The sequence below is a fragment of the Callithrix jacchus genome, chromosome 13 (assembly GCF_049354715.1).
Source record: "Callithrix jacchus isolate 240 chromosome 13, calJac240_pri, whole genome shotgun sequence".
NCBI lineage: Eukaryota > Metazoa > Chordata > Mammalia > Primates > Cebidae > Callithrix > Callithrix jacchus.
In genome coordinates, this window is record NC_133514.1 from 117690573 (window position 1) to 117715337 (window position 24765).

The 24765-nt window shown below is 48.1% G+C and overlaps 1 protein-coding gene across 2 annotated transcripts in view; it reads left to right on the plus strand.

The window, feature by feature from the left end:
- Window positions 1-23329, plus strand: part of TSHZ1 (teashirt zinc finger homeobox 1) — an 81034-nt gene extending 57705 nt beyond the window's left edge. For both annotated transcript variants that reach the window (XM_078347009.1, XM_035271372.3), the window contains exon 2: window positions 18829-23329. In XM_078347009.1, coding sequence (XP_078203135.1) covers window positions 19302-22022 — 2721 coding nt within the window. In that variant the 5' untranslated portion in view covers window positions 18829-19301 and the 3' untranslated portion in view covers window positions 22023-23329. The remainder of the gene's footprint in view (window positions 1-18828) is intronic.
- Window positions 23330-24765: the final 1436 nt, after the last annotated feature.

A 24765-nucleotide genomic window follows, 5' to 3' on the forward strand; every position in this document is an offset into this window, starting at 1 on the left:
GTCTTTTGAAAGCCAAAAAGTGGCACTAAAATTGAACAGCTTAAATTTTCTTTCACCTACCACCTGCAGACTGCAATTGATGGTGCTTGAGTCAAGAACTATAGTTGTGGTCTCCTATAGATCACCTGCAGGAGTCGGGTGCTGAGTCCTGGCAGGGACTCCCTGGGAGTGTGTTCAGTACAATTTGTAGCCTTAGAAATGTCAGGTCTTGTTAAGCCCCTGGCAGTATTGACATAAAGAATATTATTTAAAGTTACTGAAATTTGATGGAGCTTCTAAATTTAATCTGCACTATATTATGCACCAAAATTAAATTGCAGGGGAAAAAGATGTGGTTGCAATGTGTGCTTAGAAATGACTTGTCATAATGGAATTTCTTTTACCCAAACAATTAAGAGCATTTTAAGAATTTTCTGACATAGCCAACAAGTTTTTATTTCTGTTATAGACTTAGTAGTTCTGAAAATTGCTTTATTTCCTTGATTTCAATGGACACAAATTACATGGCTCTTTGTTTTCTTAAAATGAATGTACACCATGATTGCAGGAATATAAAATGTGTCCCCTGGGAGGAAGCCTCATTTTACATTGCAGCTCTGCCCATGATCCTGCAAAGGCTGCTCTGAAGCGGTCTTTTCCCAACTTGAAGAAATGATGCCAACCGAAGCAGGTCGATGCTGCATCTTGGACTCATAGGACGGTCAGAGAACACACAGATCCCATCTCACCCACAGACCGTGGTGGAGTCAAGCCGCCACGATGCGTGTGGGCTTAATGGCAAGGGTTCCTTCAGAGGTTTAGCATGGAGTGAGAACCAGAGATGGGATTCAAGGAGTCGGAAGGCTGCTCGTTGCCTCCAGAGAGCAAACAGTGGTGGGACAGCACCAGTGGGTCCTGAAGCACATCATAGGCAATAGGCTTTGAGGGTCTCTGAATTAGGGGGAGCCATTAGGAGTGCAGGGGATAAAGGAAAGGGAAGGAGTTCAGTTCTTTCCTGAGCTAAGTGAATGAGCAGGTACTGTTAAATGATAGCCGTTTGTTACAGAAATGATGCTGGGTGTCAGAAACGCTTCTGAAAAGAGGGAGAGAGACCTTTTGTCTGCATATTTGGTTCTGACACATGCTTGAGTAGGAGGAAAATGATGAATGTTTTGCACAAGTGGAAATGCATAAAATCGGGCATTCTGAAACAATAGCGGCAGACTATCCGCTGTGACATTTTACATCGTCTCCTCGACACAGGGCAGACAGCAGCACACCTCATGACTGCAACTTCTAAATGAATCTCAGGGACAAGGTCAGAATTCCCCCTCCCCTCTGAGTCAGCTTCCTTAGAAGAAGTGGGTTCGAAGGGGGTTATTAGCACTATAAATCGCCCTTCCTGTCAGTCAAATGCTAAGAAATGCAGGACATGATACTGGCCATTTTGGTGACAGAATATAAATCACCGAAGATTAAATTATTAGATAATTTGGAAACTTAACAGTTTTCATTTTGCACTTCCAATTGTTTTGCTGACTTGCACTTTTCTTGGCTGTCCAGGATTTTATTAACCATCTTTAAGACATCTATCACCCCCTTCCTCTTCATTTTCCAATGGGCAAATTTTCCCAGGAAGGAGAGCCGCAGTACGGATGCCTGCAGTTGCTGCTCCAAAAAGACTGCTGTATTTTCATTGACATGCAGCGCATTACCATAATTGGCTTTTCTACATGATAGGAGAGAGGAAATAATAATGTCATTTTATTTACAGCTAGAGTGTCGCTTTATGAGACTTCTCCAAGTTTCTGCCATGCTGTGTAGGTCAAATGACATCTTTTGATCAGTCCTGTCCAAAGACATCAAAGCTGAGTGGCATGTAATGGAGACCTAGTGACAAACCAAATCTAGAAAAGAAATAAGACTGCCAGTTTCCCATTAAACTGCCTGCTAAACAGCGCAGCTTCCCTGTGTCGGCTGGAAACCACTCTGACCACCTAAATCAGGGGAATGAAAGGAGGCTGAATTGGACATTAGTACTGCAAATGACTGCAGTGATTGCCACGACTTCCCTCCTCCCCCTCCCCAAAAAATCAGCGAGCAAACCATGCAAGTTACAGTGAGACCGCTCTGTGCCCATTCATTTCCCTCCTGCCACTCGCTGGTTTTCTGATCTGGTTTATTTAGGTTTGACATCAGCCAAATGGTGTAGCGGGATGCCTCTGACAGATATTCTTACTGATTTAACGGGAGGCACGACTCAGGAAAGATGGATCTTCTGAGACAGGATTTCAGAGCGGCTGTTTTCCCCTTTTCCACCCCATTTTCTTCCCTTTATGATTCCAGTTGATGTGTTGTTCCTATTCACAGTCAAATCATTAGGGCCTTCAGAACTTGGGAAGAACTGTGTTTGATTGACGACGGCGAGGCTTCTTGTCGACTGCCACATGGGCTGGGTGGCCAGCATACAGGAAATACGATTTTTTTCAAGTCTCTTTAAACAAGTATTTTATACTAGAGCTTGATAAAAGAAGTACTTCTGCTCTAATACAGCAGAGTTCACCTTCCCAGGTGACTGGGCCACATGGAAATTTACATCACATGTATGGAAAAAAGCCACAGCCTCCATGCGTTTATCTGCCTCAGTTGGCTCTGGATTACATGCAGCCTCTACTGGTTCTTTAATTCATGATCCATCCTGTAGTTACGGAATGTTTACCTTGTTCCAGGTACCGTGCTAGCTGCCAGGATCCAAGGTCCACTAAGATGCTGTTCTGTGCCCAAGAACACCTGGCTCAGCAGGAGGACAGATCACTAGACCTGGGGTCACCTCCCCTGTGCTGTGATTAAGTGGCCGCAGGGTGTGGGGGATGTTGGGGGAGGGCCCTGAAGGCTGGCAGGTGGCGATGCTGGAGAATGTTTGTTGGGGGGCAGCTGTCGGGTGGAGCAGAGATGACTCCATAGAGGGAGCCTGGCTGGTGTGGTTGGAAACAGACGCTTTTTCGTCCCCCCATTTTTCTGTTGTGGTAAAATGTACAAAATTACTATGATATATAAAATTATCATATTAACCATGATTAAATGTACAGTTGAGTGGCATTAAGTACATTTGCATTGTTGTATGCATTTCCACAACTTTTTCATCTTCTCAAACTAAGCTGAAACTCTGTACCCATTAAACAGTATCCCTTGTTCCCAGCTCCCCCGGCTCCCAGCAGCCACCATTGCTTCCGTCTCTGTGATGGAGCCTGGGTTGACGTGGCTGGAGACAGATTCCGACAGGGCTTTGCAGCCATCCCCTAAATGGCAGTCCGGAAAATGCTGTCCTCTGTAGCCTGTCATGGTGGATACTTGTGACTAGAACTTTTAGGGAGAACTACCCGTGACCAATTTTGTTGACCTTCATGTAAACAAGGACGTGATTTAAAAACAGTCTCTTCTGAGGTTGGAATCAGTTCTAAATTCATGCCACTTACAGTTGCTGGTAGAGATGGCCCATTGGGGCACTATGGTTGCATATCAGGAAACTGGCTCTGGGGTGGACCATCTAGGGAAAGCCCCAGCTCTGTGTCTTACCAATGGTGTGGTCTGGGGCACCTCGCTTAACCTCTGTGCCTCAGTTTCCTCATATGGGAACAGAGAGTGAAATAGGATCTCCCTTGCAGTGTTGGTGAGAAGCTAACACAGTTAATACATGTAGAGTACTTACAATGGTGCCTGGTCCAGAGGAAGAGTTCAGTGGATATTAACCTGTTATTATTAGTGACATTTTATTGCAAAGGGTAATGCTGGCTGAGCAGATATTCTGTGGGTATGAAATGTTTATCCAAGAACAAATAATTTTTTTCTGAAATATAGTCCTCCCAAATAAATTACAAGTGTGCTGGGAAAATATCCTTCTCTATCCAGATGGATCATTATCCAAGAATATACTTTCTTCCTATTTGAGATTAGATTTCAGTATTGCTACTGAAAAAATTGCTTCTTATGATCATAGAGAATATATTCGCATGTGTATACTTTTTCTTTCTGGCTACTGTCGTGAGTGTTTAGGAACTGTTAGCATCAAGCATCCTTTTTCCTGCTGCGACTTGACTTGAAGAACTTCCACTTTTTAACCCACTCCCATGGTATAGTTTGGGTGTTTTTAGTGTGTGTCTTCTTTTCTGCTGATTCTTTTCTTTGCCCCTCTGTTTTCATGAAGTGAAGCATGCTCAACATTGTTCTCCAAGCATTTTCATGGGCAGAACCACAGGAGGCCGAAGGGAAAGAGAGAACCATGGCAGTGAAGTTAAAAGTTGTGAGTTGACGGTCTGTGCTTGCTTCACCTGGTCTCAGTAAGAAAGACTTTCCCGCAGCAGCACATGGAGCAGAATTTGTTTTGTTGCTTATGTTCCGTGAACGCATCATTTATTTTAGAAATTGTGTTGCTGAAACCTTGAGCATTCTCCAAGAATCCCACGTAAATTCAGCGTCTAGAGACGTGCTTGAGGGGTGGACTCAGGGACTTCACAGGCAGCCATTCAGAAGAAATTGGAGAAACCGTTAGACCAGGTGTTGCTAAATTTTTTTAAATGCAGGTAATGACTAGTGTAAGGGCCCCACGTATCCCCTCGTTATGTGGGCATCCAGCCTCTCCTCTGGATATATCAGGGAAGAATGCTGCGAAGAATGCGTGAGGCTTGAACCCAGACTGGGACTGAAGCACCTTCTTCCATCTTTTTAGCCAGGAAACTTTCTGTCTCGCTTCACTCCAGGATGCAAATGAAGAGTGAAATCCACTCACCTGCTGAATTCACTTCTCTAGGTGCCCCAGGCACCCTGGGCCTGCGTCTTCCTGAGCCCCATCCCTGGTGTGCTCAATAATGCAGCAGGATTTTACTCCACCAGAGTGTCACCTGTCTAGGTGAGTTGTGCCCGTGCCTATCTGAAGTGACAGCCATCTTTGAGTCCCTGCGTCTCTAACTGACTTCTCTTTTATCATTCGTGTTGGGAAGGTAGCATTTTCGACAAGGTTGTTTCCTCCTCCCCATCTTCTTTCTTCTTGCCCCTCCCCCCTTCCAGCTTCCTGGTCCCTTCCCCACCCCCTTAACGCACCTGATCAAAACATTATCACTGACAAAGGTTTCTCTCTCCAAATTAAATGAGTCCAACTAGCCTGGGAATTTCCACGAAGAAAGAAAGTGAAATGCTGATGTGCGAAGTTAATGAATCTGGTAACGGAGAGAACATTATTGAGCCTGGATAATGTGATCTAGCCGCCTTCCTTCTCCTCTCGCTTCCTGTAAAGAATGTATGGAAGTCAGTTATGTGGCGTGATTCTAACATCTGTCCTACTCCATAATGGTAATTTGTATAAGTAATGGAAACAGGTTAAATACTTCCATTCCAATGTTGCCAGCAGGGATGAAAATGAACATTTCAATGAAATCATCTCGACAGAGCAGAGAGGGGAGGGGGCATAGACTGATTCATCTCCACTCCCTTTGGTGATGGGAGCCCTAATGAGAATGCTCGGATGTGTAGTTTATCAGATAGGAGAGGAAGAGCACGCAGGTCTCAGAGATGAGAATCCTGCAGAACTGCGCCGGCATCGGCACACAAGGCGCCTGGGTCTCTCTTGCAGACCTTTGCTAATAATGTGCTCTTTTCATTCTAAGGGAGGATGAGAGGGAAAGAGGGGAGGAGGGGCCGGGGATCTGTGTGCTCCCTTCTAATGGGCTCCCCTGCCAGGCTTATCTTCAGCTGGGCAAAACCGCAGGGTGATTCTGCTAGATTTCTTAGGACTCTGCTAAAACTTAAAGGGAGGAGGGAGAACTGGCATCTTCTTCATTTCTGTGTAATTAGGAATAATCCTCTTTCAGAGTGGCCTTCCCTTTGCCGAGAGAGTCACTTCTTTAAGTTGTTAATGTGAAGAAGAGCCATTTCACTTGGCTTGCTAGTGCTATTTAAAAAGAATTTAAATTGGAACTCAATTCCTTGTCACTGTATCCCTATGCATATACTCTCCTTCTAGAGAGAATATCAGGTCATCGAGCAAGGGGAGTACGTGTCCCATAGCATCTTTGTCCAGCCAGTATGTTAATGTGGTTTTCAACACACTTTCATTCTAAAATGCTGCATTTGTATGTTGCATTTTCCAGTATCCCTACCTTTCTGTGATGTAGACTGTTACTTAGTATCCAGAGGAGTTAGAAATGGAAACATCCAGTCAGCGGGCCTGCTCTGTTAAATGAATATCCCAGGGATTCCGGACATCCAACTTTGGGAACACTGCAAGAGCCGAGCGCCTTTTATGAAAAGGACACACCTCTGCTTTTCACCAGGATGCTTTGCCACCGAGGAGGCAGAGATGGGGTGCGCGGATGTTCCATCGTGCGTGTGGGTATTTGGGGTGTCTGCTAGATTTTTCAGGATAGATTTGAAGCTGACTTTTAGAAGGCAGAGCATGTTTGGGGAAGCCATTCTTCTATTGTTGCTTCAGCCCTTTAGCAAAGCACCCACACTTGTTCATCTGTCCACGGAGCAGCGGTAACAGTGAGGCAGCGTTCTGGGAGTGTTCACCTCTTATAGAATGTAAAACAGGATGGTCGAGAAAACACCTTTACTCTGTGCATAATTGGGGTACAGATTAAGATGCAAGTTCAGGGAGAATACAAACCTAACTGCTCAGAACCAGTGTTACTAAGACTCGGGAATTTGGAACTTTCTACATTTAGCCGTTAAAAAACAAATACAGCTGTCACTTCTCACTCACCCTTAAAAATGAGTGTTGACTAGAGTGAGTCTTGTTTCCTTTTAAGAACAATGTTGGGCTACAAATTGAGAAATACGGTTTTTATCTAATTTGCTAAAGATAGGATGTTTGTGCCTCATATCATTACCCCTTGTTCCCAGCTCCCCTCATTTTCATTAGAGATGAGAATGCTTTTCAGACTATGTGTGTGTATTTACACTGTAAACCGTCAGGTCACACATGGCTGGTGTCACATGAGGCTCTAACAGGGACCGTATACATTGCCTCATGTCCACTCGCATTAGAACACACAGAATTTCATGTTGCTCAGGATGACAGCGTATCTTCAGGGACACATTGGCATCCAGAAGGCACATTTTATGACAAAAAATATTAACAAGATTTAATTAAAACATGACGTCTAACCATAAGATCCAGTTGTCCCATTTACATTTTGGGAGTGGTAGGGGCTATATAATTTTAAATTTTTTATTCACACCCATGCACACCCACACTCACACCTATGTGCACACACACATGTGCTCTTGCACACTCACCCACACATGCATGCGTGTGTCGCTAGTGGCGCCTCCTCCCATGCTGCTGGTGCCTGATCGTTCCTTCCTTGCCGGCTGTAGGGTGCCTGCCTGTCCCCTGACAGCAGGACACACTGTACACGCTCACACTGTCACTCACATTCTGCACCATCGTGCTAGGCTCAGGAAGGGTGGGGGAGTGACGGCAAAGCTGTTTTGACACAAAGAGAAATAGCAAAAATGATGTTTGGAAGTCTTTGTTTTATTCGATGGGAAAAATGTCATTTATTTCTGTAAGTAATTGTAAAAGAAGAATTTTATACTGCAGTTACTGTTTTTAAGCTTACTCATCCATCAGATTTTTGTGAGGTCGGGGTGGATGATGGTGGGGGGCTGGTGCTGCCAATGGTGAGGGTGTAGTGGAGGAAATGCAGAGGTGGTGACTTTGAGCAGCCACCTCTTATAAAAATCTTTTAGGCTAAAACATTGTATTCATTCACCTGGTGAAGGATATTTGGATGGGTTCATCACTAGAAATAAGCATTTCTGCAGATATTATAAATATATTCCAGTACATTTGTACCTGTAAGAACTAAAGATTTTTAGAAAACCGTAGTTTATAGTGAAAGCAAAAGATTTTTAGAAAATCGCAGCTTGTAATGAAAACACAGGATTGTCACAAATAATTAGCTAAACTTGTAAGTTGTTGTGTCTGTCTTTGTCTGTCTGTCTGTCTCTTTGCCAAATTAAATTTTTTTTAAAAAGGCATCTTGGAAAGCAATTATGAGAATTCACTGATAATAGTAAAAATAAACCTAATTATTAAGAGAGATAATTTTCTTTTCTATCATGATAGTGTTGATATGACTTTTTATTCAGACACCAAATATTGTTACTAAAGGGATTTAAATAAAAGTCAGGCGTTATATAGCCCTGTATTTGGTTTTCAGTCAAGTATAGAAACAATTATGCAGGATGTGTTAGCTCACAGCTATCCCACTGGTAAATAATTTCTGCTTGTGACCACTTTTAAGGATGAAAGTTCTCCCAACTGTGCTGGAGGTTAGTGCTAGGCTCTCATCAGTCATAGCACGGGGGCCTGGCACATATCCTTGCCACCTGCCTGCATCCGCGCTGCGATGGCCCGGGGATTGCCATTCCCATTTTGTTTCTGTATCCTGTGTGTTTATGAGAATAAGATACCAGCTTTTAAAATGGAGACATGTTTCTGAGACATAAGTCCTTTGTAGGTTTTGGACACTGTGGAAGACCCCTTTGCTTCTTGATCTGTCACTCCCATCCTCTGAGACCCTCAGAAAGGCCTGTGAAGTTCACCTCTCAGGAGTACACTCTGTGTGAAAGGTTTACAGGAGGGCAGAACGCAGTGCTGTGAAGGTAACTGGGTTACCAGGCAGTAGATTTGGCGACGTCAGTTCGTAATTCCTGGTGTTGGCTGGCGGCATATAGTCAGGGAAGGAGTCAGTACTTAATCGGAGTTATGCTTCTTTAGACTCATTTCAGCCATTTGCAGAGCTATGCCATGCACAAGTCTCCTCTCTGGATTTCTAAATGTTTCTCACTGGGGTGAGCCCTACCTTGGCTGATGAAAGTCCTTTTTTATTTTCAGGGGGTCAGATACTACGAAGTTGGAATCTGGTGTAGACCAAGTCTCATCAGACTGCCTTAGAGTGGGATTCATTTATCCCCAGATGTGGGCTAAAAGCTGACGTCATCTGATGTTTTGAGTGCAGGCCTGGGTGTGCACCTCGTAGGGATGACTGGCTTCGTTTCTGGGATAAGAGAACATTTCCAGCACATGTTAGTGCACGTGCACACCAGCCATCAGGAAATAGCCAAGCGCTCTCTCAGGGGCATGGAAGTGTCACTTGCCTTTTGCTCTTCTCACCTTAACTTCTTTTAATTTTTTCCGATTCTTATATAATATCCTCTTTTTCTTCCTGACAGCACTGAAAATCAAAGTTTTTTATGTTCTAAGTTATGGTTTAAGCTCTGATTTGTGCTCTTGTTAAGTATGTTGTTGACAAACTTTAGACAAAAGATTAACACCTAAAGTGCTTATTGGGACCAGCAAGAGGGTCTTAAGTTAGTTTTCTTATTCCCCACTTAACTTGAAATTGAACTGGGGGGCAGTGAGAGAATGAAGAAGTTGTGTTTATTTTAAAACAGTTACTTGTGGATTCCTAATTAAAATGAGAATTGGGATAAGTCAGTAGGTCATTTTATGTGTAGACTCTGAAATTCTTAAAAAGGGTTTCTATTTTTTTTAACATTTACTGGTTTATTATGTGTATATGCTAACCATAATAATATATATATTTAAATTATATTTCTATTTATTTTTCATTGTACATGAGTAAGTTCTTTAGCGGTGATTTCTGAAATTTTGATGCATCCATCATCGATTGTGTTTTAAGTACATAAAATAGTTTCATTATAAATCAAACGCTTAAGCAAACCAGTACATTAATGATTGGTATCAGGCAACTCAAATTGGCCAAAGTAAAGGAAAATTTTTGTTTCTATCATGTGAGAGCAAAAGTGGCCTTTCGGCTTTGCTTGGCAGGTGTCAGCCTTACTGCAAGAAATTAGAATGACGTTAGTGAATTAGTGCATGTATTGCATTTTTACCTTCTTTTCTGATGAGGAAGGGCTGGGCTCTGTCAACGTTTGCTGTCTCTGCGTTATTTGTTTCCCTGTATATTCTAACGTTCATCAAAGTCACCTGCTCTCTCCATAATGAAGGTGACATTTCTTTATGAGTGATCAATTATAAATTTGAAAGAAAGTGTGTTTTGTAAGATGCTACAACGAATCGAAGCTGTACATTCATCACTTAGGTGTGGGGGGCCCCTTTTGTGAATTGGCCCCTTGGAGCAAGTGTGTTTTGATATAATGGCCATCTGTTCATGGATATCACATTTGCCAGTCTGAAAAATAGTTTGATGTAGATAAACATGTAATTTGGTAAGATTATGTAGTTTCACCAGGTGGCAATACAATAGTGAAATTTGGTGTTTACTGTAAGGCAGTCACCAAGCAGGGACTGAAGACCCGAGTTTTGTGTTTGTCCCTTTTGAACACCCATTATTCTTTCACAGCCAGCTCTCACAAGTGCTAATGAGGAGAAGAGCTTGGGTGGACAGACTTTCCTAACTTACTGTCCTTTGTGTCCACCACCTCCTCCGTCAGGCCTCCGAAGAGCTGTTCACAAGGAACAGCGTTTCTGCCTGGGTTGGGTTTCCCATCTTCTCTCTTCCTTCCTCTGTTCTTTGGCAGCAAAGCCTCTGAAGGCCAGGCGCAGGGAAAAGAAGAACAAGAAGGACCCAGCCAGTCTGTGGCCCGAATTTCACATCTGACTGTCAGAGCACCATCTACACAGCAGTTGAGACTATGCTGGGTCAGCTTTATTGGGATGGGTCAGCTTATCGTTATTTTGTTCCCATAGTTCTCATTTATTTGGTATTAGGAGTAGCTTGAGTGGCATGAGGCTAAGCAGGTCCCCGTAGCCACGGGATGCTGACCCATCAGTGTGCAGGATGTTTCTCATTCATTCTGTGAGTCTGCAGGGTGTGAGGAAGAGGAGGAGCAGGCGTCCTGGTTCCTTGGGGCTGTCGTAGTAACACAGCACCGTGGACTGTATGGCTCTGTGTGGACTGTGAGCCACAGACATGTATTACTCACAGTTTTGGGCCTGAGAGGGGGAGATCAAGGCACCAGCAGATTCAGGGTCTGGTGAGGGCCTGCCTCCTGTGTGTGGATGGTGTCATCTCACTGTGTCCTCATGTGGGGGAAGGGGCAGCTCTCTGCAGCCTTTTTAAAAATAAAAACACTCATGCCGTTCTTGAGGGCTCTTTCCTGGTGACGTCCTAAAGGCCCTCCCTCCTACTGCCATTACCTTGGGGAGTTAGGTTTCAACATAGGAATTTGGGGGCGAGGGTACAAACATTCAGACCACAGCAGCTGATAAGCAGCACACAGTGGGCTAAATATTGATGCTGATGATTCTGTTACTGCCATAAATACTTCCTATAACCCAAAACGACATTGCTCCAGCGGGGACGATGATTGAACCAGTGGGGAAACCGAGGTCCCAAGGAGTGAGTGAGCATATCGGGTCACACTGCACCCACCTGTTTGAGCCTGGGCTCCTGCCAAGGTCTCCAGACAACAAATCCATACCTTCCATGTCTCTCTCCTTCTGCCACGCTAATAGGGTGGGTGGGGGGATCTATTCTAGTAAAGAAACCACAGCAATGGCCATGCCAGTGTAAGCCCCATAAGGGCGAACCAGTGGGGCAGCAGTCCCAGCCCAGCTCACTCTGCCTTTTCAGGCCCAGGCTCCTGGGGAGCACCCCTTTGGATCACCCCTGCTCACATCCAGGGTGGATTAGTGGAACTCACTGTGTGTGACAGGTATAGCCCGGGGTGGGGTGGGGGGGGTGGCTGGCTTCTCAAAGTGGTTTGGCACATTCCTCCCTGATACAGACTTAGCAAAATCGAAGCACTCCTGTGCCTGATACGGACCCCAAGGTGTTGGGTTACCCTTCTTGTTTGCAGGCACCTTGGGTTCTTGGTTGGAATTTCTCCCTCCACCTTCTTCTCCCCAGGTGCTAAACTGTTAAAATGAAACTCTGTTGATTTTCGGTCCTACTGAGGAGTTCTGGCCCTGGGATGCCGTTGCTCTCTGCCTGCCACCTGGTTTTGGAAGGGTGTGGGCTCTCGTTAGGGGGATGGGGGCGCAACCGAACTGAACCGGAAGGCTCAGCGCACTGTGTTGAAAGGACCAGGCATGGAGGGAGGCAGAGGCTGCTTGGAGCCTGGCGTGCTGCTGCCCGGTTGAGCCTTGGGAAGGTCCTTGGCTGCGCAGCTGTGAGGGGCAGATCAGAAGCTCAGGTTGTCCAGTGCTGGCTGTTGGAGGTGGCAGTCCCTTGGTGGTACTGTGGCTCCAGTTACTATTATTATTTTTATTATTGGGTCCTTAGAACTAAGTCAGTCCTTGAAGGAAGAGGGTAAGGTGAGGCTGTCAGTCAGTCACAGATTTTATATGGAGTCTTTCATGGGACTCCCTCCTGCCTATCTCTGTCTGTGTGGCCGTTGAGTCCCTTGCACCCACTAAAGTTTGTGGCTGTCCCAAAGAATCTTCCCTTCCGTGGTCATAAGAGCCTCAGACAAGAGGCCACTCTGACCAGCATTTCAGCCTCCGGGCCCCTGGACAGGTGTGGTACGAGAATGGTGGGAATGTGCTTTATCCAAGGAGGACAGGAGAGCTGCCTGCAGTCAGGAGGGTGGGTTTGGACCCGTGAGAAAAGGTGCCCAGGGATGTGAGGTGGAGAGCAGGCTGCCCTCCCAGCTGTCTTGAAGGTCTGTGCTTCCTCGCATCTCTTGAAGGTTAGAGCGAAAAAGTTAGCTAGTTAAATAAGATAGGTATGACGAGCTAAAAGAACATAGTAGAATAGTATAGCTGAAAAATATGAGATCAGCTGGATTAAATAAACTGCAAGAGTAGACGATAAGAGTATAAATGCCGGAAGGCTCAGAGGGCAAGGACAGCAGTGAGCAAACCCCATCAGCTAAGGCCCAGCATGGCGGCGTGTGTGGGTCGAGCTGCCGTGGGAAAGGCTCTGGGCCACCTGGCCTCCGGTCTGTCAGACTCTGCAGCCCCTCCTATGAGAAGGCTGGATGGAGAACGCCCTAGAACGGCTGTGGAATAGAGGAAATGGAGCAGGAGGAAGATGGGAGGTGGCCGCTGCGGTCAGAGACTTGGGGGAACTGGGGCAGAGCATCCCAGGGCAGCCTCTCCAGCAGCGCGGGGCAGGGCCCAGTCGTGTTCTCAACCCAGATGCTATCTGCATCCCGGATCCTTCCAACCCCCTTTCATTTTTAACATTGAAACAAAGTAACAATAAAGCCTTTCCCAATATTCCTGCCCCAGGCTGGGCCATGCCACTCTCTGTGCTCCCCAGTTCCCAGGATTTGACTCGGGGCTGTGGCTGTGGCTGTGGCTGGTAGACGTCCCATGAAAGTTTGCTTCTAGCTAATTCATTCCAGCAATGGTGTTCAATGGCTGCTCCACAGTGGCTGAACTGAAAATATTGAAGATTTTCAAAATCCAGGTACTTCTCAAGAACCACTTCACTCAATGATGAATAACCCATGTATTCCTTATCTAGGAAAAGAACCGCCATCACATTCTTTGAAAAGGGTTTTTCACTGTTCTGTGTATATAATGTTGACTTCTGCTCTCTTCACTTAATGACTCCTCCGTGCCATGAGAACAAACCTTCTGTGTTTGAGGGATGCTGCATCCTGGGAGTAAACTCTAGTTCATGTGACTACTCCTCATAGTCGCAGATGTAGATGGTGGCAAGTGTTATGTGTGTAAAGGGACATCTTTGTGCATGAAGCTTTCTCTGCATTTCCTATTAACCTCTCAGGCTAACTTCAGAGGCGACAATGACTGCGGTCGAGAGTATCAGCGTTTTCGCATTCTCTCCCTTTACTCATTTTCTTTGAGATTCTCTCATTTGCAACACCGTGGCTGGCACATACTGGCTGTTGTAAACACTTAATACAGAACTACTTTTGACCATTCATTCATTCAAAAAACATTAACTCCATCTCTTCTCTGGCATCGACATCTTCGTGACACTAAAGTAAATCGCTTGTTCCCGACGGTGGCAAGGGGAAGAGCTGGGGCTGGGAGTCAGCCGCCTCGCTTTCAAACTGTGTTTCCACCATTTGGTACTGGTTTGCTGTGTTCCTTTGGGGAAGTCAGTCAACCTTCCCGAGACTCTGTTCTCTTTCCTGTGGAGTAGGTGATACTTAGCTTGAAGGGTGGTGAAAATTAAATGAGGCGATGGGATGAAAATACTCAACCCAGAGGCACACGAGCTTATGCTGTGTTAGTTGAGGAAATGAGTTCATAGCTTGATGATGAGGACAGACAGGTAACAGCTCCGGATTCTTCTCGGAGTGGTGAATTCTGTGAGGGGATGGAGAGGATGGCATAAGGAGATGGGAGGGTTGGGGTCCCAGTGGCTTGCACCAGGCAGAGAGTGGGGGAGGGCTGGCATCCAGATCGGGCACTCCTCCACTAGGAAAGGGTGTCCTGGGACCAGATAGATGGGGTGGGCTGGGCACGAAGGGCTGGGCACAGGTGGGGGCAGCTGTGAGGGTCCAGACACCCTGCCTGGGACTCTCAGCTTCGACAAAGCCTTGAACTCAGGGTTGTCGGGAGCAGAGCGTCTGCTGGAAGGGAAAATATTGGAGACCAGGAGTGGAGGGAGGTCAGCCGGGGACATTGGGAGGCTCTTGCCATAGCTGGTGATCAGCTCGGGGCCTGAAGACCAGGAGGCTTTGGGGATTGTGCTGCTTTTCTGGCTCAGATCCTCTCGTTTGGGTTTATTCAGTAACATCTGAATCTGGAGATTCAGAAGGAAGAGAGAGTGTGCTGTTGTTTTGAGGAGGAGGGTGCTGAAGGGGGTGATGGGGTGTCATTTTGTTTGCACACAACTGAGGTACAGTGTGGAGCACCGTGTCATGTTAGGTCTGCGTCAGAACAGTGGGGCTCCTTCCATTGGGCCCACACAGGGCCAGGCCCTGAAAGCACCATGGGGGCAGCATGACAGGCATCCTCCCTCATGGGCCTGTGTCTGGCGGATGTGCAGGGGTGTCCATAGCTGTGGTGGACACAGGCACTGGGATTGTGGAGATTGGCCAGAGAGAGGTTACAGGAAGAGCGAGCGACCGCAGCAGGCAGACCTGGGGGATGGGGCAGCTCGGAACAGGGAGGGGAAGCAGGCACTGAGGGCCTGAGATGAGGGACAGGGCCACATGCTGCTCACAGGTGCAGCCATGTGGGGACTGAGAAGCTGCCTCCAGATGGCATCTGGAAGGTGGGCATGCTGGCCACAGGCAGGGAGAGCCTGAACTGGCAGGGGCCAGCCTTCACCTTTGTCCACACTGGGGCTCCCTCCCTTCCAAAAGTGTCCCTGCCCGCCTGGTCACATGCTGCCTGATCACGCCTGCTTTGTTTCTTCCCTGGGACATGAATGCAGCGGGGCAGGGACTTTACGGACCCCCCACTCTCCACATCCATGCACCCTGGAGCCCGCAAAGGCCATGGGCATCTGCATAAGGAAACGGCTTGCTGGGAAGGTGGCCTCTTAGGTGGGCCTTCTCATTCTGTGGATCTTTGGGGTCCAGTCTGTTCTGACACAGGTTGGCAATGAGATGCATTCTAGCTCATCCTAGGAACTTCCGGGTCGCAGAAGGGATTGTCTTGGAGGAGAACGGCGGGAATGGAGTCTGCTCTGGATGACGCTCTGTGCCTGATGGGAGGATAAGGGTGCAGGATGGTGTGGGAAGAGGCCATCACCTTGTGGTCCTGATGCAGGGTCAGGCCCTGAGATGCAGCCCCGACTCCTGACTCTCATCCTTTGTGGTCTCCTGCTCCAGCCAAGAGGATGAGGATTGGCCAGTGTTGAACACACCCTGGAGGCATGATAGCAGGTTTCCCATTTCTGTGTTTTCAGAGTTGAGATGAAAGCCTGCTGTGGACAGAGTTGTGTCCCCTTCATTCATGTGTGGAAGCCCGACTCCCATCGTGGCTGTATTTGAAGGGGCCTGTAGGAAGTAATCAACATTAAATGGGGTCACAGGGCAAGGCCCTTGTCCAACATGGTGGACTTAGGAGAAGTGCAAGAGCTCTCTTTGTCCACATGCTGGAAGAAGAGCCATTCAGGGAGGGAGCTGCCCTCCTCAAGCCAGGGAGAGGCTTCACCAGAAACCAGACCATGCCAGGCCTTAACCTGGGATTGCAGTCTCCAGAACTGGGAGAAAGGAAGTTCTCTTGGTCAGGCCGGCCCATCTGCAGTATGTGGATGTGGCAGCCCAGGCCGACGATCACAGTCACTTATCAGCACACACAGGTGGCTGCCTACTGTGGGGTGGGCCATGGCTGGGGCAGGAGCACACAGAGCTGCGGGCCAGCAGTGATGGGCTCCCCTAACTGAGCAGATCCAAGTCAAGTGAAATGTTTCCTTCACATTAGTGAGCAAGCCACGAAACTCCCCTTCACAAAGACGGTGGATGAAAACCACGAGGCGCTTTCCTGTAGTAGATCCCAATAGAAGGAACTGTCTGAGGGCACACGGCGGGAGGGGCCTGGGCCAGCACATGCTCAGGCCTCCCAACATCATAAAGCCGGGTGTTCCACCTCACCGGGTGTTGTCCCACCCAGCACATGCTGCAGCCTTCCCAGTCACCCTCTGAGTCCACCGAGGAGCTGCACCTTGGGGCCCAGGCCATGGTGGCCCAGGCCAGACTGGTTCAAAGCTGATGAGTCTGACCAGTGGTTCTTAAAGTGGCGGTCCTGGGCCGCAACGGTGAACCCTCAGAACTGGGCCATCCTAAACCTTTCATAACTACCAGCAAACGGCAATCGCCTGAACTTGGCAACTCTCTTGATTTTATGAGTGTTATATTTCACAGGAGGGTCAGAATCATCTAGGGCATTCTCCAGATGTTGATGTCTGTAGTTGAGGCCTGGGGTCTTCCATGATTGGGTATTTTCCACACTCACAACACAGTACGAGCAGGACTGTGATTCCTAGATTTGCTAGTAGATTGCTGTCCATAAACCGCTGTGAAACGTGAACACAGGTGTGCAGGTTGCCTTCCGCTCTCACTGGAGGTCGGGCTGAGGCCCTGTGCAGAAAAGGGCAGTGCGTGGAAGCAATTGGGAGGGGCTGAGATAGAAAAGACACTCCACGTGGCCCACTCAGTCTTCTCTCATTATGTGTGTGTGTGTGTATGTGTGTGTGTGTGTGTGTGTGTCCTCATGTGTACACATGCGATTGTGCATATGCCTGAGAGTGCTGGCTGCCACTAGAATCTGAAGGCATTTGGAGGTGCTGAGGCTCTCACACAGCTCCCCCGCCCCTGGCATCCTCCCTTCGGGCAGCTGAGATGTTTCCTGTCCCTCCTGTCAGTTCTCCCCGGAAACGTGTGTGCTCTTTGCTGTGTTCCCTCAGGCCCTGGCTGTGATGATTGATAATGATGATATTTCATGATACACCCCTCTCAGGTCAGATCAATGCATCTTAGTAGGGACTTTCTGCACAATATCTTAACCCCAAATATCCCAACTTGTTGAAGGCATTCCGTTCCAGCTAGTTGTTCTCTCAAAAAGGGAAAAATAAGTACAGAACCTTGGTCAACGAAGTGTAGGCAGTGTCACATGCAGTCATCTCCCATTGGGAATTAGGCAGGTGTGTCACAGAATAAAGGATCTGAAGTGTCCTGTAGGCATCTCGGCATCTGTGGCCTTCAGCCTCATCCATGGGACCACTGCTGTATCCTGCAGGCCCCTCTGGGAAGCGCCGCCTTCAGCCCATGACATTGCTCTGCTGCGCAGTGGTGGGCCTGTAGTAGGCGGATGGAGTGTGGACGCTGGCTTTTATAATGAAACAGTTTTTATTGTGATCAAATATTTATAATGTGTAAGTGACCATTGTATACGCACAGTTTCGTGGCATTAAGAGCGTTCATATTGTGCAGCCATCAGCACCCTCCATCTCCAGAACATTCTCGTCTTCCCAGACCAAAACTCCGTCCCCAACAAACAACAGCTCCCATCCCCTCCCTCTCCCGGCACCCACCGCCATTCTGCTTTCTTTTTCTATGACTGTGGCGACTCCCGGGCCCCCACGTGAGGTGGGCCGTGCGGTGTGTGTCCTTTTTTGAGGGCTCCCCTCACTGTGCACTTTGCGCTCGAGGGGCATCGCATCGCAGTGCATGGAACCCCCTGGCCAGGGCTGAGCGACATCACGGTCCTCGGTGTGGATGGACCACACAGGTTCATCCCTCCAGCCAGCAGTGGACACTTCGGTGCTTTCCAGCTTTAGGCTGCAATAAATGAGGCTGCTGTGGGCTGTGGTGAACGACCGTGGCTTTGGCCATCTATCTGGCAGCCCCATGTGGGTAATGCTTTGCTCGGTCCAAGCAGGAGATTGGCAGTACTGTGTTGTGTTATTGTTTTTGGTGAAGACCAGAGTGTTTTTATTGCTTGCTATTGAGGAATATTTTCATTTATGGAAACTATATAATACTGCCTCGGAGTATCCTGCCATAAAAATTGATCACCAGGTCCTGCCTGGTGGGTGTTTAAAAATATTTGCCACATGAAAGTCATGAGGGGACTCATGTGTCACTTATAGAGAGAACAGCCTATAGGAGGGGTACTTGGCAGGAGGTGGCTGCAGTCCCACGTCCCCACCCTTCCCACCAGGCTGCAAGGGTCAAACTGACATCTTTGGGATGAGGACAGGATATCATCCTTCAGTTCAAGCTCCTTTGCTAAAGGCACAGTCAGTTAGGAGGGGCCAGCACCTTTTGAAACTTACCTCCTGCAAAAGGGTAGATGCATAAAGTTGGGGTAACTTTGTGTCCTGGGAGCTCGGCTGAAAAATATTTTTTTAAAGATCATCTAACTGCTGGGGAGGCCGCGTCTTGAAGATAATTTACTTCTAACTGGGTTTCATTTTTCTCTCCCAGCTTATGTTCCTGAGGAAGAATTGAAGGCAGCAGAAATAGATGAAGAGCACGTGGAGGATGACGGGCTGTCGTTGGGCATTCAGGAAAGTGAGTATGTGTGCAATGAAGAGACGGAGATCAAAGAGGCCCAGAGCTACCAGAACTCCCCGGTCAGCTCTGCCACTAACCAGGACGCCGGCTACGGGTCGCCCTTCAGTGAGAGCAGCGACCAGCTGGCCCATTTCAAAGGCTCTTCCTCTCGAGAAGAGAAGGAGGATCCGCAGTGTCCCGACAGCATCTCGTACCCCCAGGACAGCCTGGCACAGATCAAAGCTGTGTATGCAAACTTGTTCTCTGAGTCCTGCTGGTCCAGCTTAGCTCTGGATTTAAAGAAGTCGGGTTCCACCACCAGCACCAATGATGCCAGCCAGAAGGAGAGCTCCGCCCCCACCCCCACGACCCCCGCCTGCCCCGCCAGCACCACTGGCCCCACCATGAGCACGCCCAGCACCAGCTGCAGCTCCAGCACCAGCCACAGCAGTACCACCAGTACCAGCAGCAGCTCGGGGTACGACTGGCACCAGGCTGCCCTGGCTAAAACGCTGCAGCAGACGTCCTCATACGGGCTGCTCCCCGAGCCCAGCCTGTTCAGCACTGTGCAGCTCTACCGCCAGAACAACAAGCTCTATGGATCTGTCTTCACTGGTGCCAGCAAGTTCCGGTGCAAGGACTGCAGCGCCGCGTACGACACACTGGTAGAACTGACGGTGCACATGAACGAGACGGGCCACTACCGCGACGACAACAGGGACAAGGACTCCGAGAAGACCAAGCGGTGGTCCAAGCCCAGGAAGCGCTCCCTGATGGAGATGGAGGGGAAGGAGGACGCCCAGAAGGTGCTGAAGTGCATGTACTGTGGACACTCGTTCGAGTCCTTGCAGGACCTCAGCGTCCACATGATCAAAACCAAGCATTACCAGAAAGTGCCTCTGAAGGAGCCAGTGCCAGCCATCACCAAACTGGTCCCCTCCACCAAAAAGCGGGCGCTGCAGGACCTGGCGCCCCCCTGCTCCCCCGAGGTGGCAGGAATGGCCACAGAGGTGGCCCTGAGTGAGTCGGCCAAGGATCAGAAAGCGGCAAACCCGTATGTCACGCCCAATAACCGCTACGGCTACCAGAATGGAGCCAGCTACACCTGGCAGTTCGAGGCCCGCAAGGCGCAGATCCTCAAGTGCATGGAGTGCGGCAGCTCCCACGACACCCTGCAGCAGCTCACCGCCCACATGATGGTCACTGGGCACTTCCTCAAAGTGACCACCTCGGCCTCCAAGAAGGGCAAGCAGCTGGTGCTGGACCCCGTGGTGGAAGAGAAGATCCAGTCCATTCCTCTGCCGCCCACCACCCACACACGGCTGCTGGCCTCCGGCATCAAAAAGCAGCCTGACTCTCCTGCGGGGTCCACGGCTTCTGAAGAAAAGAAGGAGCCGGAGAAGGAGAAGGTGCCAGTGGCTGGCGACACGGAGAAGATCAAGGAGGAGAGCGAGGACAGCTCGGAGAAGTTTGAGCCCAGCACCCTGTACCCGTACCTGCGTGAGGAGGACCTGGACGACAGCCCCAAGGGAGGTGTGGACATTCTCAAGTCCCTCGAGAATACCGTCTCCACGGCCATTAGCAAAGCCCAGAATGGCGCGCCCTCGTGGGGTGGCTACCCCAGCATCCACGCGGCCTACCAGCTGCCGGGCACCGTGAAGCCACTCCCTGCGGCCGTGCAGAGTGTGCAGGTGCAGCCATCCTATGCTGGCGGCATGAAGTCGCTGTCTTCCGCCGAGCACAATGCCCTCCTGCACTCCCCAGGGAGCCTCACGCCCCCACCGCACAAGAGCAACGTGTCTGCCATGGAGGAGCTGGTGGAGAAGGTCACCGGCAAGGTCAGCATCAAGAAGGAAGAGAGACCCCCTGAGAAAGAGAAGAGCTCCCCGGCCAAGGCTGGGTCCCCCGTGGCAAAAGAGAATAAAGATTTCCCTAAAACGGAGGAAGTCAGCGGCAAACAACAGAAGAAGGGCCATGAGGCTGAGTCCGGGAAGGCCAAAAAGGAGGGACCGCTGGACGCCCACACCCCAAACGGCACAGAGCCTCTCAAGGCCAAGGTCACCAACGGCTGCAGCAACCTGGGGATCATCACGGACCACTCACCAGAGCCTTCCTTCATCAACCCACTGAGCGCTTTGCAGTCCATCATGAACACCCACCTGGGCAAGGTGTCCAAGCCCGTGAGCCCCTCGCTGGACCCGCTGGCAATGCTGTACAAGATCAGCAACAGCATGCTGGACAAGCCGGTGTACCCCGCCACCCCTGCAAAGCAGGCCGACGCCATCGACCGCTACTACTACGAACACAGCGACCAGCCTATTGACTTGACCAAGTCCAAGAACAAGCCGCTGGTGTCCAGCGTGGCTGATTCGGTGGCATCGCCTCTGCGGGAGAGTGCGCTCATGGACATCTCCGACATGGTGAAAAACCTCACGGGCCGCCTGACACCCAAGTCCTCCACGCCCTCCACGGTTTCGGAGAAGTCCGACGCGGACGGCAGCAGCTTTGAGGAGGCGCTGGACGAGCTGTCGCCGGTCCACAAGAGGAAGGGCCGGCAGTCCAACTGGAACCCGCAGCACCTGCTCATCCTGCAGGCCCAGTTCGCCTCGAGCTTGCGGGAGACCGCGGAGGGCAAGTACATCATGTCGGACCTGGGCCCGCAGGAGAGGGTGCACATCTCTAAGTTTACCGGGCTCTCCATGACCACCATCAGCCACTGGCTGGCCAATGTGAAGTACCAGTTGAGGAGGACAGGGGGGACGAAATTCCTAAAGAACCTGGACACAGGGCATCCTGTTTTCTTTTGCAACGATTGTGCCTCTCAGTTCAGAACTGCTTCTACATACATCAGTCATTTGGAGACGCACTTGGGCTTCAGCCTGAAGGATCTCTCCAAGCTGCCACTCAATCAGATTCAAGAACAGCAGAATGTTTCGAAAGTCCTCGCCAACAAAACTCTGGGCCCGCTGGGGGCCGCCGAGGAAGACCTGGGCTCCACATTCCAATGTAAGCTCTGCAACCGGACTTTTGCGAGCAAGCACGCAGTCAAACTGCACCTCAGTAAGACGCACGGCAAGTCCCCCGAGGACCACCTGATCTACGTGACCGAGCTGGAGAAGCAGTAGCGTCCAGGTATGCAAGTGGCCGCGGAGCATTGCACTAAACGTCGAGCTGCACTAGGCCTGGCCTGAGCCTCTAAAATCAGTCTTTCCTTTGTTGCTGGACTGCCTGTCTGGACCTTGGTTTTTCTTACACAGATTTTGTAGTTATATTTATATGCTCTTTGTCTGATCTGTGCATGTTATTTTTCTTTTTCCGTGAGTCAAAGTCTGACCTTTATTTTCAACATCTGTTCTTGATGTGAAGCTATCTTTTGTAGGAACTGGTGGGGCACATTACTCGGAGACATTATTTAGCAGTAAAGAAAGACACAAATAACAATGATAAAGAGACATCCCAAAATGACGAAGTTGCCATGACAATAAAGGTCATAGAACCTGGTAGTGTCAAATTTAACCCTTTGAGGACTGTAATTGCATTTCTGTGCCTTTCACTTGAAAAAAAAAAGAAAAGAAAAAGGAAAAAAAAGGCTTAAAGGCATTTCATTCAGATCAAAAGCTGTGTCAGACGCAAAACTTATTTAATAATTAAAAAATGAGCTTTTATATGCAGAACTGGTTTGTGAGGGAAAGATGCATGCAGCTGTGGGAAGATAGGAAGCTGCCTAGGACTCACGGGTTCGGAAGCCACAAGTCTACATGTTTAAAACAGAAAACAACAGACACCCACTCGCCACTATGCCCAAACCCTCTGGATGCTGAAAAATGCCTCTTTTGGCAAAAAAAAGTATGCAAGCTATTATTTAAAAATGTGTAAAAATGCTATTTCTTTTTTCCTGTAAAATATTGCGGTTTATAGTTATTTACAAATGTAAGCTTTGGTACAAGCTGACCTTTCTATAGCGTGCTGCATTGGTAAATGAAAAAAAAAACAAAAAACGGGGCAAATGTTGGAGTCCTTTCCTTGTAAATTGCCAGCATCAGCTTAAAAACTCCTGTATGTTACATATCGTACCATTTTAATCTCTTCAACTTTCTTTGTACCTTCTGGCTGTATGCTTTCTCTTTTAACTTTTTATATTGTCATTTTATATTAAATTTCTGTGTATATAATGTAAAGCCACAATTTTTGAATAAAATTTCGTTCCTGCAGCTTGATTTAAATCGAGGACTCTTACTGGCACTGCATCTCTCCAGATGCATGTACTCAGAGGGACTGTCAGACAAAAATAAGTACATAAAAACAAGCAATGCACTATTAATTATACATTTTGATGTCCTATCATTAATATTGTACAGTACATTTTGGCTCACACGATTCAACCCACTGTTTTCTCAGATGTAAAATAAACCCACATGCAGTTCTTGGTTTATACGCATTGTCATGTCGTCATTATTTTGCCTTTGAGATGTTGTCTCAGCACCAAGAGGTATTGCTTATGCAATCAACCAACAAAAATTCTATTCAGAATCATTATTTCATGATTTGTGTGCTGACATGTTTCATTCAGATGATAAGCATTGCGTTTTAAAAAATGATAATTAAAATTTTTAACTCCACTGGGTGCCAAGGATTGCCGAGTTTAGCCATTGAGCATTGGCTGTTTTGTACTTAGGTGGGCTGAGATGCTTCCTTCAGAGAATCCTTTGCAGAACTGAAAAATATGTATAATTAACCTGTGTGTCTATCCAGAGATTTAATGATGGGAGGAGAGGGGTAGGGCTTACTCCACCATCGAAGACCCGGGAATCCATTCTGTGTTGCTCTAAAGAGGCAAACCTGAGCTTTTAAAAATTTACAATTTTTTAAAGAAAGCTTGCTGTTCTCGTATTCAGTGTTTGAAACAAGGCTTCTGCAGATGAGACCATGGAGGACTCTGCTGAGAATGCCAGGACCCTTGCCATGTAAACGCCCAACCTCCAGGATGACCCTCATCCCCGAAAGTCCAGGACCCACTGCCCAGTCTGCATTGAAGGAAGCACTGACATCAAGGCCCCCTGGCCTCTTCCTCGAAGCCCCAGAAGCCCTTAATGAGACGACCAGGAAAATTTACCTTTCTGCCTTTTGCTTAAATTTTCATAAAATTATATCTTGAGAAAGGTTAGAGCATATAGCGCTCTGTTCAGAAGCAGCTAAGCAATTGTGATATTTTAATTATTTCTCTCACATTGCCCCGTGACAGCAAGGATTGTTCTGTTTCCATTAATGATTTGAGGAGGAGGAGCAGGTCCAGGTGGGTCATATTTACACAGTCTTTTGTACTAACGCAGCAGAGTGCCAGGGAGGTTTGCTAAATTTTTCTGACTTTTTTCATTGGTAAATAGCTATGTCCTTTAGGAGCCTCGGCCATTTAGACATTTCAGTTCAATTACTGGGTGATTATGTACTTTGGGCTCAAGGGGTGACAGAGAAGAATAACAATTAGGCTTACGGCAGTGGTGTGGGGGCTTTGCATACTAATCCTTTGAAGTTATGTTTATTTTACCGCAAACCTGCAAACATATGATTATGTGATTTCACCCTTATAGCAAAAGTGTTAGCAGCAGCAGGTGAAGTGGTACAAAGGGAGGTGAGTGCTGCCCAGAAGGGGGTGGCCGGTCTCAGTCACAGTGTGTAGCTAAGCAATGAGTGATTTTAAAGGCACTTGCAACTTGAGCTCTGATCTTTGGGGGATGGACGTAGAATTGGGGTTTTCCTTTAAATTTCTTTCTTCCTAACTCATCAACTGTGTTGCCACATTGTCATTGACTCTAATTTCCCAACCAATGAGTAGGAGACGAGGTTATCTCAGTCACACCACTGACAGCG